Source organism: Dipodomys merriami, unplaced genomic scaffold (assembly GCF_024711535.1).
Source record: "Dipodomys merriami isolate MVZ:Mamm:240054 unplaced genomic scaffold, mDipMer1.0.p SCAF_5, whole genome shotgun sequence".
NCBI classification, from domain to species: Eukaryota; Metazoa; Chordata; class Mammalia; order Rodentia; family Heteromyidae; genus Dipodomys; species Dipodomys merriami.
In genome coordinates this window covers 56,386,856-56,403,697 of record NW_027206068.1, presented here as the reverse complement: position 1 = coordinate 56,403,697, position 16,842 = coordinate 56,386,856, and the positions used below count along the sequence as shown (strand labels likewise).

Below are 16,842 nucleotides of genomic sequence, written 5' to 3'. Positions count from 1 at the left end.
ATCAGACAAGTGAGTGTAGTTTTAACTTTCCTTATCCTCTCTAGATAGCTTCATACAAAAATATTTAACTTTTGTCTATTAAGCTATGACTATCTAGTTTTTAGTATGATTTATGAAGTTATTTTTAACGTTACTTCTTTTAGCGGTTACTGATATTTGACTTCACAGTTCTGCACTTACTAGATGGCTGCCCTACGGCTTGACTCACACCTCCAGTCCTTTTGGGGAGCTATATTGACAATTGAACTCAGGGCCTCATGTTCTCATTTGGCTTTTTCACTCATTATTGTTGCTGTATAACTTGTGCCACTCCTCTAGTTCTATTGCCAACAGGTTTGAGATCAGGAGGATCACTGTTTGCGGCCACCGGGGGCAACAATGAGGGAAGACTCATCTTAAAAAAATATTGGACACACTGGCACACACCTGTCATCACAACTATGTGGGAAGCGTAAGTAAGGAGATTATGGTCCACGCCAGCCTAGAAATAAAAAAAGAAAATCCTATCCAGAAAAATAACTAAAGCAAAAAGGGCTGTGTGTGTGTGTGTGTGTGTGTGTGTGTGTGTGTGTGTGTGTGTGTGTGTGTGTGTGTGTGTGTGTGTGTGTGTGTGTGTGTGGTTTAAGAGCACCTACTAGCAAGTACAAGGTCCTGTGCTCAAACACCAGTACTGCCAAAGGAAGTGAGAGCCCACAGGAAGTAAGCGCAAGTGACCTGGATATCATTTACTTTCCTTAATGCAAAAGCAAGATGAAGTCTCCAGAGGGAACATGACTTCTCCAAGGTTACACAGCTCCATGGTAAGAAGAGGGCTAATATTTCACATTACTCTTTCATTGGCTGCTGAGTTGTCTATTCTTTGCCCATGTACAGCTTATCTTGGTATAATTTGCAATTGAATTATTAACCTTAAGAAAAATCTTTACTATTCCACCAAACTTATGTGTCAGTCCAATTAAAATAGCTGACCATGGGTTATGTTGCTAAGAATATGTGATAAACAGTTGTGGATTTCGCACTTGACTAACCAACTAGACACTCATGAGAGTCAAAGGCAAGGAGAACTTGATCTCTTGTGCCTAATTCAGAGCTACGTGTGTGAATTTATGAACGCTGGGAGTAAATCCAGGTAAACTTTAACAACATGTCACTTGGCATCAATTATGCATTGCTGGCCCCTTTGCCAATATAGGCATTGAAAATTATAAAGTCTAAATACTTTCAAGTTTTTGAACATATGAAATATATTTAAGTATCTAAAACCACCTTCTCCTGGTGATACTTTAACACTGTGATTCCTACTTTTTATTAGTGTGCTGATTTTAACAGATTTTGTAGTTTCAGTATCCCCTCAACCATTTGTATGAAAAAAGGAATCTAAACTTATGACAATGCATTTACTATTATATTACAATATCTTGGAAATGTTAAGATGTAATTAAGTAACACACAACATTTTACAAATTTTAATTCTTTGTCCAGGTAAAACTTTTGAGACCATATGGCTTTTTATTGACCATAACTTTTTTTTATAACAGAAATACAATCTTAGACAGCTTAGGTAAAATTTTCTATTATAATTATGCTTTGTAAAAGAAAAAAGAGAGTGTCATCACTATAAAAGCATTGTAAATTCATTTTGTAGAAGTTCAAAATATAAAATCAAGGAGGAAGGTCAAATAACTTCCAAGCATTTAATACAGAACCTGTGTATCTTTTATCTACTTCTCTTTGTGTTCTTGGAAAAAATTATCACAGAGAAACTTACGATTCCACTCCATTAAAACTTTTGTTTTTTTCTTTTAACTTAAAGTGATCATCTATTAATCTCTTACTCACAGATAATGTCCTTCATAGGCCGCTCGATGTATAGGAAGATGCCCTGCTCTGTTGGGCACATTTCCACTCCCTCCATATTCCAGCAGGAGGGAAATGCAGTCAGGATTACCACCTCCTGCTGCATCGAACAACACTGATGCCCCATCATCCGCCAAAGCAAACACATCACCACCTGGCAGTATAAAACACAGGCCGAGCATGACTGTACAGCATCGTTAAGAGTCCCCTTAAGAGTCATCTCGATGTATTTTCTGGATGGCATGGCAAATTGTGGAAAACATAGTTTTGACTACTTTAATAGTTACACAGTATTCTTTAATAAGTCATTACACAATATTCTTCATTTCATTAAAAAAAAGTCTTAGGCTCACAAAAACACAGGGAAAATGAACAAGCTGATTTCTAGGATAACTATTTCCAGAAAAAGCTACAACATCAGATTTTCAAACTTTATCACAACAGTGAGTGCTCTATTTCAATTCAACAACTATTTATTAGTACCCTTTTTGTGAAAACAATCTGGGTGACCCTACAATGAATAAGAAGCCTAAAGGGGAAATGAAACAATATGTCACTAGAGAACATAAATGATATGACATTGTAAAAACATCAGTACTAGAAAATATTGCAAGGAAAGACTGCATGAACATGGCTCTGCTGCCCTTTGGGAACTGGGGCAAGCTGTTACTTCTCTGCACTTGCATCTCTGCATCTGTAACGTGTAGCCATGAAGCTTATTTCACAGAGGTGATCTGATAATTAAAAGGTTCACCCTCTTCCCCACGGAGGATCCTTTGGGGGAATCCTGTGGTCCTAGCCTTCATTTATAGATGGGGAATCCAGATATTTAAGTAAGTAGACAAGGGCTCACAAAGAGTAGGTAGAGAAGACAATTTAGGGATTTGGTTTCCCCTTTCTCCTTCTTCTTTCCATTCCCATTTACCAGGAGCATTTCTAAATAAGATCAAGTACCTGATCGAAACCCAAGAAGAGGTAATGATACTATTTTTTTCCTTTTTCTTTACTTTCTTTATTTCTGGCTAGAGTATAGGATATAAGATGGGTCTACTGAGGTGTCTTCCTGGAAAAACAATTGAAGTTGATGCAGTGGAGATATTTTAAACAGTAAACATGACTGTAGCTGTGCTTTAGGATGAGGAAGCAAGCTGCAGTTACATAGCATGGATCCTATGATGGAAACTTGGAGAAGGATTAGACAATTTTACCAGTCCAGGGAAGATGTGAGGGGCTTGACCCAAATGACAGATTGATGACAAGGTAAGAAGAGTGACACTATAGCAGTTTGCAACTCATTGAGTTTGGGAAAGGTGATAGTGAAATTAGAGATAATCCAACCTTTCTGTGCTGGTTGAGGGAAATTATTGATTAGAAAGTAGGAGAGGAGGCAGAATTCAGTTTAGGAGGAGATGAGTTCAAGACCCTGAAGAGCCATCTACTTAAAAACTGCACTGTCTTGAGAGCAATCAGTACCAGGCATGTAATTCTGCAGGTAACAACACATAAATTGTGGAATTATGGAGACTGTGGAAGGAACTAGACTTGACAGTCTCATGCTTAGTCATCCTCAGAGGAAGAAGAGGACCTGAGAAGGAATGGAGAGTTCGGAAGGCAGAGCAAAGTTCAGAGGGAAAAGGAGAGCTCAGAAGGAACGGAGAAGAGGAAAGTCTCAAAGGTGGAACGAACCTCAGGAAAGCTTCATTTCTTCCCACGTACCTTTGTGGATGAGATGTTCTAACACATCACAGTGACCATACTCAGCAGCAACACCCAGTGGAGTGACTCCAAATCCGTCTCTCAGGGAGACATTGCCTCCATGCTTTAGGAGCAGAGAGATGATATCTTTGCGGCCTTGCTTTGCTGCTTCATGCATTGCTGACCATCGCTTGACACAGGGTTGGTCAAGGCTGGTGTTGTACTTAATCAGAGCAGATACCATGTCATAGGAGCCCTTTTTCACAGCTTGAAAGAGATTTTTAAGTAAGGGTAGCCAACAGAAAGGTATATTAGCATGAGTCTTTTACATGATATTAAACTAGATATTAGCTATTTCTTTGCTTTCTATGAGGGAATATTGTATTCTCTCATATTGCATTTATTATTTTTTACTTTTTAATTATTTCTTTTTTATTGTAAAGATCCTGTTCAAAGGGGTTACAGTTACATGGGTAAGGTAATGAGTACATTTCTTGTCAAACTTGTTATCCGCTCCTTTTTCTCCCACTATCCCTTCCCTCCCCCACTCCTCACCACCCCCCAAAGTTGCAAAGTTCATTTCTGACATAGTGTCTTGTGAGTATCATTGTTGCAATGGGGCATCCTGTGTCATTGTTTCAGTATTTTGTTACTCTCCTTCCCTTCCCCAAGTCAGATAAACATATATACGAAATGCAGGGTGCCAGAATCAAACACGGTGCCAAGGATAAACCAATGGAAAAAGGAAAATGAAATAAAATGAGAAGAAAGAACCAGATACAGTACATTGGCGACAACAAGGTTAATAACCAAAAAAAAAAAGACCTGTTGTTTCCATGTCTTAGAGTTCATTTCAATTAGCATCATTTCGTATGGTTATATGAACATAGCTATTGAGCTATTCTGATTCTCTGCCTGGGCTATTCTAGACATATACTAGTTATTACACATGATGGAAACCATGGAGTCTGTATTTCTTTGGGTCTGGCTTACTTTGCATTTATTTCTTACACTCATATTTCTATTGTGGAGTATAAATATGAAAGGTGATACTTTCCTTTAAGGCTCATGGCTTAAAGGTGGGGGTAAGAGCTCCTGGAAAACATACATGGGATTTTGTATGTACTGTTTCCAGTCTCTTTACAAACAAAATAGAAAATTCATCCACTCTTGGGTTGCAAATCAAATATGGTACATGATATGGTAAGCATAGTACCAAGTATATAATAGAAACTCAATAAATTTAGTAATATAATTTTATCTCTTGTAAGACTCAGGGAATAATAAATGTTCATCGATTTTACCCTATGAAAACAGGTTTTATTGTTCTTGTTACTGCAGTGAATACTAAATGAACTTTTCTTTCTTATACTTCCAAGGCAGGCTAGAATTGAATCCAGCTTGAATTCTAGCTAGAATTGAAGTCAGCTGTTCTTAGCAGATAAAGTATGTGAGAGCTAATAAAGTAAAATTTAAGAGCATTACCACATAAGGAGTTTCTTTACTTCCTTCATTGTCTCTAATCACACTGTCAATATTTGTTATTATTTGAAGGTTGTCTATAATAAGACATGAATACTAAAATATTTTTTCTTGCCAATTCATGCAGGGTTCAATATTCTGTTCTTTATTCATTCATTACTTGAAGACTGTGTGAAAGGCTGTGTGTAAGGCACAATGGACTATTTAGAGAAAAAGCCTGTGCTACCTTGTGTTTCAAGAGAGACTCCAAGTCTGGAGTTTTTCTGGGAAAGGCAAGAGATGTTAAACCAGAGGGAATATTCTGAAAGGAAGGATATAATACATCAAGGATTTAAGGTTGAGGAGAGGTAAATGACTCCAGATGGTGTATCAGAGGATGAAGACAAACTTTGCTTACTCTGAAGGCGGTTTCCAGTTATTCCTTTGTTCACTTTTAAGGTACAAATGGTTGACAAATGCCTCTGTCTGAACTGTTCGTCTGCTTTTAGTGGCTCTAATTGCAGTGAATTACCTCATGCTAGCTGCTATAACTTAAATTCTGTAAATGTTAAAGCTTCAGTTCTAATCTAATACTTTGGAACAAAGAATCTATTTTCCATAGAAGTAATAATCCAAATGGTAGGAACTCACTCTCTAAGCTAAGACATAAAACTATCCTTAACCCATAAATGATGGATAATAAAAACTCATAGGTGTTTGGTGGAATATAACTGATAAAATAAAAATAAATTTTCTTGAGGTTTATAACTATATTTAAGTTTTACATGTTACATATTTTAAATTATTTTTAAATATTATCTTTAGTTGTATAAAATATTTCAATGTATTTTTTAATTCTTTATATTTTAAAATTTCAAAATTTATATTTTTTATTATTGCTAGGAACTTGAAAAAAGTCTTTAACTTCCCTTTCCTCGTGAGGAGGAAATGTTTCTTTCTTTCTTTTTTTTCACAAATAGGCCTTTTATTTGTCACTATTAAAACTCTGAATTTAAATAGATTCTTGGACTGGTGGTTTGTATCCACCAGCTCACTCGACTTTAGCACCAGTCTCAGAACTACCACCTTCCCCATGAAGCTCCATGAGTTTTCCCAATTCAAACTTAGGCTTCTTCAGCATTTCACTTTTCTAACGAAGATATCACAAAGAGGATAAATAGACTAGCAAGCCTTTTCTGTGTCTTTCCCCATGCTGTCTGGAAGCAATTTATTAACTACTTCTTTCAAGTCATTTGTCTGCATTTCTCGGGCCATGATTTCCATCATTTTCTTGTGGATCTGGTGGATCTGCTGATACTGAGCCTAGGGGGTCTTGTGGATCTGATTGTTGCTTTCTTCCTTCCTTCCTTCCTTCCTTCCTTTCTTTCTTTCTTTCTTTCTTTCTTTCTTTCTTTCTTTCTTTCTTTCTTTCTTTCTTTCTTTCTTTCTTCTTTCTTTCTTTCTTTCTTCCCTCCTTCCCTCCCTCCCTCCCTTCTTTTCCCCTTCCTTCCTTCCTTCCTTCCTTCCTTCCTTCCTTCCTTCCTTTCTCTTTCTTCCTTCCTTCCTTCCTTCCTTCCTTCCTTCTTTCTTTCCTTTCTTTCTTTCTTTCTTTCTTTCTTTCTTTCTTTCTTTCTTTCTTTCTTTCTTTCTTTCTTTCTTTCTTTCTTTCTTTCTTTCTTTCTTTCTTTCTTTCGTAAAACCAACACAGAACAGATGAAGCAAATAACCATCTATAGTCTTGATATCAACATGAGCTTCAATCATGGTCTGCCACTTTTTAACCATAAACCATGTTTTGTGTCTCAGTAAAATCCATGACATGGAAGTTGGTTAGGTAGTTCTTGCCCTGAACATCCTCAGTAATTAGCTGGAATTTTCTAAATGCGATTTCATTATTGTGCAGATCAGCAAGGCTCACTTCAAACACCTGACCCTGGAGGCCCTCATATGCGATTTTGGTTCCTTGAGTCCTCATAACTAGTGTTTTCCCAATATTCCTTATATTGAACATGGCAGTGCTTTTATATCATACCAATCCTTCTTAGAAAATGGATCAGCCACTTTCTTCTTGGCTCCCTTTTTGTTGCCTTTTGTAAGGGGCTTGCTCTTGCCCACCACCTGGGTACTGGTCAGAGAGCCAAAAGGGTGGAAACACAACTCTCGTGAGAATTTAGGAGTAAGGCAAAGTGTTTCTCCTTAATTTCTTCTTCCTTTAATGCTGCTATGCTAAAAATCCTTGCTAGAACTTTAAAAAAAAAGAATTTCAGAATTTTAAAAATGTTTAATCTGAATAATTCTGGAGTTGGATTAAAGAATTCGATGGAAAAAGCATAAATTATTTGTATTCTTCAGCTCTTAAATTTGTTGACTTTCCATTTTTCTTTTAAGTTTGTCTCTTCTTTCTTTCTCTGTATATACCAGTTATGCTCATGTAAATTGTTTTCCAGCCCACAACTGTTTTTCTAACTCATAAAGAACATGGAGAAGGGAGATGGTTTTCCTGAAATACCTACTGAAAGAGTGAAAAGGCTGTATGGAGTAAAGAAAATGTCTGGGGCGAAATAAACTGTGTAAATGGAAGTTCATAAAGAATGGGGGACATTGGACTTGGAAGTTTGTGCTAAATGATTCCCTGGGCTTCCCTCCTATCCTGCAAGAATAAGCTTGTGTCTAGCCAACTGAGAAAAATGTGACACCAAGTCCCAGAGGGTGGGACAAGAGTCCAAGTGCAAAAAAATAAAATCCACTAATACATGTCAGATCATCACAAATCAGGTATCCACCACTCAGCAAGTAGCTGTGAAGTATATGGCACATACAAGTGTCCGAAGCAAGAGCCACATGGCTGAAATGGAAAGTCTAACTAAAATATGATGGTGGGTTAATAAAAATGTCAAAATGGAATCACACAGTAAAAGAACAATACTTTTCCCTATTATTCTCCTCTGTAAATGAAGGACAATGAGTAACAAATTGCAAGGCAGTCCATACACTCAAGAACAAAACAGCATGGCCTATAGACTAAAAGACTCCAGGGCAAAGTTCTTGCAGAAGGCAAATAAGAAGTCCCTCTTCTCCAGATATGTGTGTGTGTGATGGAGACACACAGGAACACCACCTCTGGAATGCTTCCTTTATGGAGACTTTGGTTCCTCTCTTCAACCTTACCATTTGTCTAAAAAATAGTATTTCCAAATGTTAATTCTATTTCCATTTTGATTTAGTGATAAAATTCCTATCCTACACTAGATACTACTAGGGTTGAGAATCAACCTAACATATGGAATTCGGAAAGGCATGTAAATGCTGAATATTCTGTTGTGGGCCCTAAACATTTAAGGACCATTTAGATGAGGCAGAAATAAAACTAGGGAGTCACAACTATGAGTTAATTGTCCAATTTTTAAAAATAACAGACTACAGAATTGTTAGTGGAAAATAATTCTATATATCCAAAGTCTGGAAAGTGTATCTTTTCTTGAAGAAATCAAAGGCCAGCTATGGTAACAGTAAGACGTTCATGGGTCTTCTTAAAACTACTCAATGGCATATTTTGGCATCAAAAACAATACAGATCACAATAATAAAGGTAAATAAATCCATAGATGAATATTTCACTTAAGGTCTTGTCCCCAGAGGCCTTGGGGAAAGGGTGAGTGAAGCTATATTAGATCAGAATGAACCTGTGCTGTTGTGACATTCTCCTCAAACAAGTTGTATTGGGGGAAGAAAACTTGCCTAGGAGTCATTCCACTCATCTGCTGGTCTTACATCCACATTTCTCAAGTCCATTCAAAGAATGAAGACCCTTTGAAGTTTGTGTAGATGCACTAGTGTTTATCTCCCAAGCTTATTTCAAATATACACATTTATTGTAGTATTTACAACACTAATTTTCCACTTAAATATCTGTCTCCCCTACATCTTTATATACAGACTAATTTGTACAGCATCTGACTCGGTGGATATTGTATAGATGTTGCTGAATTCATGCTTTGGAATAAGAATATTTCACTAATGTCATGTCTTTTAGGTTGTCTTTCAATAACCTTCAGGTGATTTTTAAAACATGATGTTTGTTGTGTGGACAGCAGCTATGGTGGTACTTGACTAGCTACGACTACAGCTTGTGTTGTTTTGTTCCCTTTCTCTGTGATTATAAGGTAACATTAAAGTCTTCCTTCTCCAACAATTTCCTAATGGCACTTATCATATGTGAATGGGTTTTTTTTCTAATGCTAGTTCTGGGGCTTGAATCAGGGTCTAGGTTCTCTCCTTAAGGTTTATTCTATTTTATTTATTTTTTTGCTCAAAATTTGGCTCTCTACCACTAGAATCACACCTATATTTCCAGTAAATTTGTGGCTAATTCATGATAAGACGCTCACAAACTTTCCTGCTCTGGCTGGATTCTAACCAGAATTCTCAGATCTCAGCCTCCTGCGAGGATATATATATATATATATATATATATATATATATATATATATATATATATATATCCCTAATTTTAATAGTAATTCTTTATGATAAGTGTCACATGCCCATTTGACACAGGAAGAAAATGAGGCCCATGATTACGTTCTCATAGGATATAAATCCACAGATACAAATTCTTCCTCGATGTCTATGACCCTCAGAGAAAGGAAGAATTATCTCTGGTAATTCATGGTATATCCTCACACCCTGTCTTCAACAAAGAGACATGCAAATTTCTACTGTTCAACAACAGGATACTCAATTGATAAGCGTTGTGTCACCACTGTGATTCCCCACATGGATGCCAAGCTATTCTGTTCCTCTGAATCCTCTAATCAGCTTCCAGTTTAGTCTGTTTGTCTTGTGGACCCAAGATCTCTCTTTTTGTAATCCTCCCTGGCCCAAGCTACATATTGAACATATAACCCTCTTTTCAACTGGACTCTACCAAGAAAATATCCTTGAAATTGACAATTCTTTCCTTATTACAGTGTTTGGTTCCTTCTTGGCTAGTTGCTTTCTACAATTATGCACTAAACAATGCAGCCATTTTTCACATTTGACTTCTTTTTGGGATCAGAAAATGAAATGGATGGGAAGATGAAATGAGGGCTGGAGTGAAGCTCAGGGAATGAAAGGAATTAGGATTATACAATTTTAGCCAATACATAGTGGTTCCCAGTTAATGCTGATTAAATGTTTATTGTTTGCTTCAAATCATGGAAGTAGTAGGAAAGATTATTTACCAATCAAAAGAGGTGTCTCTCCTTTATCATTTTTGGTGTTGGGCCACACTCCCTTTTCTAGTAAAGTCCTTACATTTTCCACCAGACCAGCTTTGACTGCCAAAGTCAAGGGTGTTTCTCCATCACAAGTCTTGAATTCCCAGAGTGTCTGGTAAGAAGCTGAGATGTGAAAGTATTATGTTCATAAGTTAAAAACATTTATTTAAAGGCTATTGCATAGATCATAATAATTCAATAAATATGTATGCCATGTTGAATAAAGTCAATTTATAATGAAGGGAAAGCTAAAAAGAGACAAAGTTAAACATTTGCCAAAAGGCAGTGTGCACAGGGAACATCACTTTAGGACCCTCTGATATGTGGGGATAGGGAGAATATGGGCTTGCTAATTAAATGGACAAATAGAAAAGCAACATTTAAGTTTCAAGTTGCCTTTTTAAAAATGAGTTGACTCTCACTTCTTGCTACTTTATAAAGTAACTCTCCAATCTTTTTTATTTTTAATTAGTTGCATGAGAAATTGGTTTTATGTCATATGTGACTGAGATGTATGTGAATAAATATATCATTTTGTTAGAATGTGTTAGAAAAGAAATATGATCCTTAGTGTTTTCTCTGTCTGTCTGTCTAGGTATATGGTTTTCTATCTGGCTTGCTGACTGGCTATCAAGAATTATGCATTTTCTCCCCAAACAGCATTAGCAAGTAATACTGAAGCTTAAAAGAACACTTTCAAAGCCTTCTGCAAAATGCGGACATGTGAAAAACTGAACAATTGTCTTAGAACATAAGATTGGGTTATCACAGCATTGGCTAATGTTTAAATCATGAAAAATTAATGGAAGGCTAAATATTTTACATACTACTTGCTTTAATATATAGTAACTTTTAGGAAACATAAAAGTTGAGTTTTTAAAAATGGAGTTCTTTTCAAAAGAAAAAGGCTTTATAGTTTGATCAATTAATTCATAGAACATAAAATCTTTCAGCAGTTATAGGTAACAACAAATGCAAAGGGTGAGTCCAAAAAGTCATAAAATATGTTCATTTTTGTACAATTTGAGTTTAAAATATTAGCACTTCCATTTCCAAAGCCAAACAATCTTTATTTCTGCTTTTTATTTTTGCTTGTTATATGGCTTTAAGAAGAATCACAACTTCTGTATTTCTTTTCTAGTTTTATTTATTTTTTGTTCAAAAGGATATTTTCTTACCATCCAGAACAATCTCAAGAATTTGTTGAACAGGTTGAATGACAGCTTCATGTAATGGAAACCATCCTGCTTCGTCAGCTTCATTGAGAGCATGTTTATATTTCACATACTCTTGGAGCTCAAGAATGTGACCTGAATTTAACACCTAGATTAATAACACAACTCTGCCTTTGCAAGGTGGGAGCTCCTATCCATCCCCTGTAGATAACATGCAAACTTACCTTGTCTTATGGCCTCTACAAGCTTTCTGTTTTGATCACTTAGTGGTACAAATCTAGTAGGGAAAGAAAGATAAGCCACGTTTATACTGGTGATACAGTTTAAGAATTGAAAAAGAATTAACTTCTATTGAGTTTGTACATAACTTTAATAACCAAGAGCTGTAGGAAATGTTGACAACTGGTTTTATGAACTTTGAACATGTAAATGGATACAAGTAAGATCAGAGTATCCTTCTGATACTAGATCTCTGAACACTAATGAAGATGGGAAAATACAAGATTATGGTGCTGTCTTTGAGGTCTCACTGAGCATTGAGAAAGGAGTGAACAACTGGAATCAGAGAGCTGGGCTTGGGTCAGAGACTGTGATTCTGAGATACACCTATTGCCTCTCTGGCTATTGGCTTAATCTGTAAAATAGCATTAAATATGAAGATCTCTTAGGCTTTTTTCAACTTTTAAAAACTCTTTTAAAAACTTTGTGTTGTTTGGAACATGTGTGGTTTGTTGCTCACTGACACTTACTTGGGACCTTCTAGCCCATGCCACATGTTACAAACTTTTAATCAACTGATCCACAAGTAAAATTAAGCAGAGCATTTATTTGACAAACATCCAATCAGTATCCTAGTAGGCCATGCATTAAACCCTCATGGCAATTCTCTGCGGTATGGGCTTACTAAATGGAAACAAGAATTTGATAACAAACTTATTTAACACTATTAAGCAGAAACAGCTGCTATCCTTATGGAGAACTCTGAAGTTCTAAAATCTGTTGAAGATATAACTTTAAAAGACTAGAAATTTAAATATAATATGTCTAAATCTTAAAGCTCAAAAACAGTAATTTTGTAGCACTGAATCTATTTAGAAGCACTCGTAAATTCCATAATACAAGATTTTAAATACTATAAGAAAAGGTAAACTAATTTTTATTTTATTTTGTCATAAGTATGTGTGTTATTCAAGACAGAAATTATTTTTTGCTGTTTTAGATTCTATACCTATTTACATAATTCTGTAATTTTATGTATTTCTTGATCTGTTCACTCACATAAGTTAGCTGAAATATACAGATTTTTGTTTATCTGTTTCTTGGCTGGATAAACTTGCAAATTTGCTTAAATTATTCATCACCCTTCTTAACTGAGTATTAATTTAGAAACTAAGCAACTATCTAACCAAATTAAACTGGGAATTTCCCGTCTATGCAATTTCCATTTTTCTTGGGGGATGCAGATTTGTGAAAAATTAGATTATTAAAGTAAGTGCACAGAGGCTTTTGTAAAGTTGTTAGACTACTTGCTAAAAACAAACAGGTAAGTATTTTCCTAGAGGTAGAATCAGGAAATGGCATATATTTTCTCTTAAAACAAAATGAATGCCTTTAAGAAATATTGTTGAAGGTCATGATTAGAATGCTACCTTTCAAGGTGTGGTGCAAGCTGACTGGCTTCAATAGACTCTTGGATACTGAGCTGAATATCATAACTTGTAAGTTGGTCTTCATCAGGATCATAATTAGTATCCATACCTAGAAATAATTTTGAAAGAGGTAACTTCTTATCATCAGCAAATGATGTCAAGTAGCCGGTTGAATTAACATAACAAAAGCAAAGGGACAAACTAAAATACTTAAATACAATTAACATTTTAAACCACACATAAACAAGCTCTACTTTCTTAACTTCAAATACTATAACTGTTAAAGCCTTCATTATCTGACTTGATTGTCTTCATTTTTCGACTCTTTGCTTTCTTTGTGGAAATGGCTACAGTTTGGCATTTTTTCCCCAACCTTCTGATACATGCTCCTTTGGGCCCATCAAGTTATTCAACACTTTGAGAGCTTAAAACTCTACCTAAGGGGAAGCAGGTCAGTACACTAAGAGGCAACACCCTTTTATATATCCTTTATGAAACAGAAGTGGTCAGTTAAAGAAATCTGACTAGTCTCAGAGCATCTTTTGAACATGTGAGACAGCAACCATCTTAACTGTAAATCTGTAATCTTCCCAATGGATTCCATTTATTCTCCTGCATGGTTTATTTATTCCCTGTCCCCTCTGATGATATACAGATTGTAAATTATTGTTCATTATTATGTTTCTTCCAAATATCAAGTTAGAAAAGTACTTCTCTATATTTATTATTGGACTAATTGTTTTATTTTACTTAGAAAAGTTAGTTAAGTGTAGAAATCAAAATAGCTCTAATATTGGGCTGCCTATAATGAAATTATCTTTATTTTTTTCAAGCCAAAATGGATTCTCTATATGATATTTTACATGGTCATATATCTTTTCAAGGGGGAGAAGCCAAAGCAAATGCTCTGCGGATTTCTAAAATGTAATTGCTGTGTCATTTACATCTTTTCATTCTTCAAGATTAGGTAAAACTTGGGCTGGGAATATTGCTTAGTGGTAGAGTGTTTGCCTAGCATGCAGGAAGCCCTGGGTTCCATTCCTCTGTACCACATAAACAGAAAAAGCTGGAAGTGGCATTGTGGCTCAAGTGGTAGAGTACTAGCCTTGAGCAAAAGAAGTTCAAGGACATTGTTCAGGCCCAGAGTTCAAGCCCCACAACCAACAACAAAACAAAACAAAACAAAAGATTAGATAAAACTCTTGTTTCAGCTCTAGACGAGCTGATAGGCAGTGTCTGTAACCCCTGGACAGACAATACGGGAAATCAATAGTCTGGTTAGGAATACATTGCTCACTGTTCTGTATCAGTAGCCTTTTTTTTTTTTTTTTTGGGTCCGGTCATGGGGCCTGAACTCTAGGCCTGAGTGCTGTCCCTCAGCTCTTCAGCTCAAGGCTAGTGCTCTACCACTTGAGCCACAGCGCCACTTCCGGCTTTTTTCTTTTTGCTTATATGGTGCTGAGGAATTGAACCCAGGGCCTCAGGCATGCAAGGCAAGCACTCTACCACTGAGCCACCTTCCCAGCCCTGGTTCTCTTCTCTAAATAGGCATTTCATTTCTTTTCTTGTTTATATCTTCTTGTCTGTTTCCTAACTCTAGAAGATACCTACAGAAGAGCAGGGGATGATCCTGAAACCTCAGTTTCTAGAGGAGCACCATCCCAGGATTCATGGCCTCTGCAGGTACACTGAGTGAATGAGTGAAGCGTTAATGGCTGAACACTGAAACATAATCCAAGCTCTGCTTTGCTCTTCCTACTGTCGATTTCTCACATGTTTGGAGGATTTCTTTCAGCTAAACAAATTTGATTGTGCCCTCTACGCTGGGCTTCATTTCCCTCATGTCTGTGATTTTACCTCTGTTTCCTCTTCTCTCCCCGTGGTTTCTTGGCTGTCACACACCTATGGCCTACACTGCCTCAAGCCTGGACCTTTCTGCTGTGGAAGCCTTTGCTGAAATTCCCACATCCTCTGCAGCCTTATCTGTGACTGTCTCCTCTTGTATAATAATTTCCCAGCATTTGAACTGACAAGCATTCTTGTATTTGCTTTGCAAGTTCTTCACATACTTGTCTCCTGTTCTCACTTAGACTATTGGTTTTCTGAGAGAGAAAAAAAAAATTTTTTTGTAGTGCTGGTGATTGAAATCAGCACCCCACCCTGATTCACAGCCTTCCATACTTTCTTTTTATTTTATACCATTTTTCCTCTATTCCCATCCTAACCTTTTTAGGATCCTAAGAAGAAAAAAAGCAGAGTTTTCTGGAAAACAAAATAAAAAACTGTTGGTTCATTACTAGCAAACAAGCACCGAATCCTTCAGATAGCACACTTAGCTGACAAAGTTTAACCTATGACATTGCCTGATGCCTCTCTTGCTGCTATTAATGTGGTGATAGGGGTTTGCATGGCTCTGGGATTAGTAATGGGATACAAAACCTTGCAGCTATTTAAATCCCCAGCTTAAATCTAACCTCTTAAATCTACCTCTAAGTTTGGGCTTTCCTTACATGAGGCATCATAGCCTCCTTTGAGAACTGAGAAGACCTGGATTAAAAAAACATTGTTTAACTATCATCAAGATGGAAGTTATCTATATTCTTTATCAGTTTTTCCATAATAGCAGCAGAATAAAATGATGGGGAAACCAACCTGGAACGACTCTAATCTAATACAGACTGTTTCCAGCCTTGTTCTGACACTTTGCAGGTAGACTAAGGTAACAGACAACCTGTCCAATGGATGGAAATGGGATAGGGGATAGCAAAATGCAATGAAGAAGAAAGGCCAGATAAGAAGTATTGATTTATACTGAAAACTGAATTAAATCTAACTCAGGGGTCACAAGACAATTAGAAATTTATTTTAATAAAGCCCAACCCAAGAGTATGAGAGGCCAAATGATATTTTGGCATCCATTTATACCTATTCTCAAGTGAATAATTTCTCAACCTAGACAAATTAACCTACATTTTCCTAATAATAATTTCCCTGATAAGCAATCAATCTTCCTGTTGGTATTTTCAAAATAATTGGGTCGGTTGTATTGTACAGGTAGTCATTTCATTTAAAGCACTAATTAACTTAGGGAGGGGGAGGAATCAGATATAATGAGAGCTATGGATTCTCTCTCCAGAGGATATCTCTTCTCAAAACTTTGCTAATAGTATAATAATCATGGATCTTCTGGTTTGTTCTTTTTTTTTTTAACTCAGGGTCTTAACATTTTTGCTTATGGCTAGTGCTCTACCACTTTGAGCCATAGCACCTTCTAGTTTTCTGGTAGTTAATTGGAGATGAGACTCATGGACTTTCCTGCCTGGACTGGCTTTGAATCATGATCCTTAGATCCAGCCTCCTGAGTAGCTAGGATTATGGGTGCTGGCTGAAGTTTGTATGTGTGTGTGTTCTTTGGTTTTGAAAAAAAAAGAAAAGAAAAAAGCATTAGGGACAGGTGCCAGTGGCTCCTGCCTATAAGTCCTAGCTACTCAGGAGGCTGAGATCTAAGGATCGAGATTTGAAGACAGCGTGAGCAGGAAAGTCCCTGGGACTCATTTCCAATTAACTACCAAAAAAGCCAGAAGTAGAGCTGTGTTTGAAGTGGTAGACTGCTAGCCTTGAGCAAAAAATCTTAGTGACAGCTTCCTGAGTTCAAGTCCTCGGACAAGCCAGCACGCATGTACACACATACACACAAAAGAAAGCTTTAGAATTTCTAAATGCCAATTTCCAAATGTATGATTT

The 16,842-nt window shown here is 36.5% G+C and overlaps 1 protein-coding gene across 4 annotated transcripts in view; it reads right to left on the bottom strand.

The window, feature by feature from the left end:
• Positions 1-16,842, bottom strand: part of Asb15 (ankyrin repeat and SOCS box containing 15) — a 50,730-nt gene that overhangs the window by 7,442 nt on the left and 26,446 nt on the right. For 3 of the 4 annotated variants that reach the window (XM_069996666.1, XM_069996665.1, XM_069996664.1), the window contains 6 exons: positions 13,099-13,207; positions 11,674-11,726; positions 11,453-11,584; positions 10,239-10,397; positions 3,574-3,819; positions 1,840-2,011 (listed from right to left, as the gene is read on the bottom strand). In XM_069996666.1, coding sequence (XP_069852767.1) covers positions 1,840-2,011; positions 3,574-3,819; positions 10,239-10,397; positions 11,453-11,584; positions 11,674-11,726; positions 13,099-13,205 — 869 coding nt within the window. In that variant the 5' untranslated portion in view covers positions 13,206-13,207. Of the gene's footprint in view, positions 1-1,839; positions 2,012-3,573; positions 3,820-10,238; positions 10,398-11,452; positions 11,585-11,673; positions 11,727-13,098; positions 13,208-16,842 lie in introns of those variants that run through there. The other variant, XM_069996667.1, reaches the window with a different exon arrangement.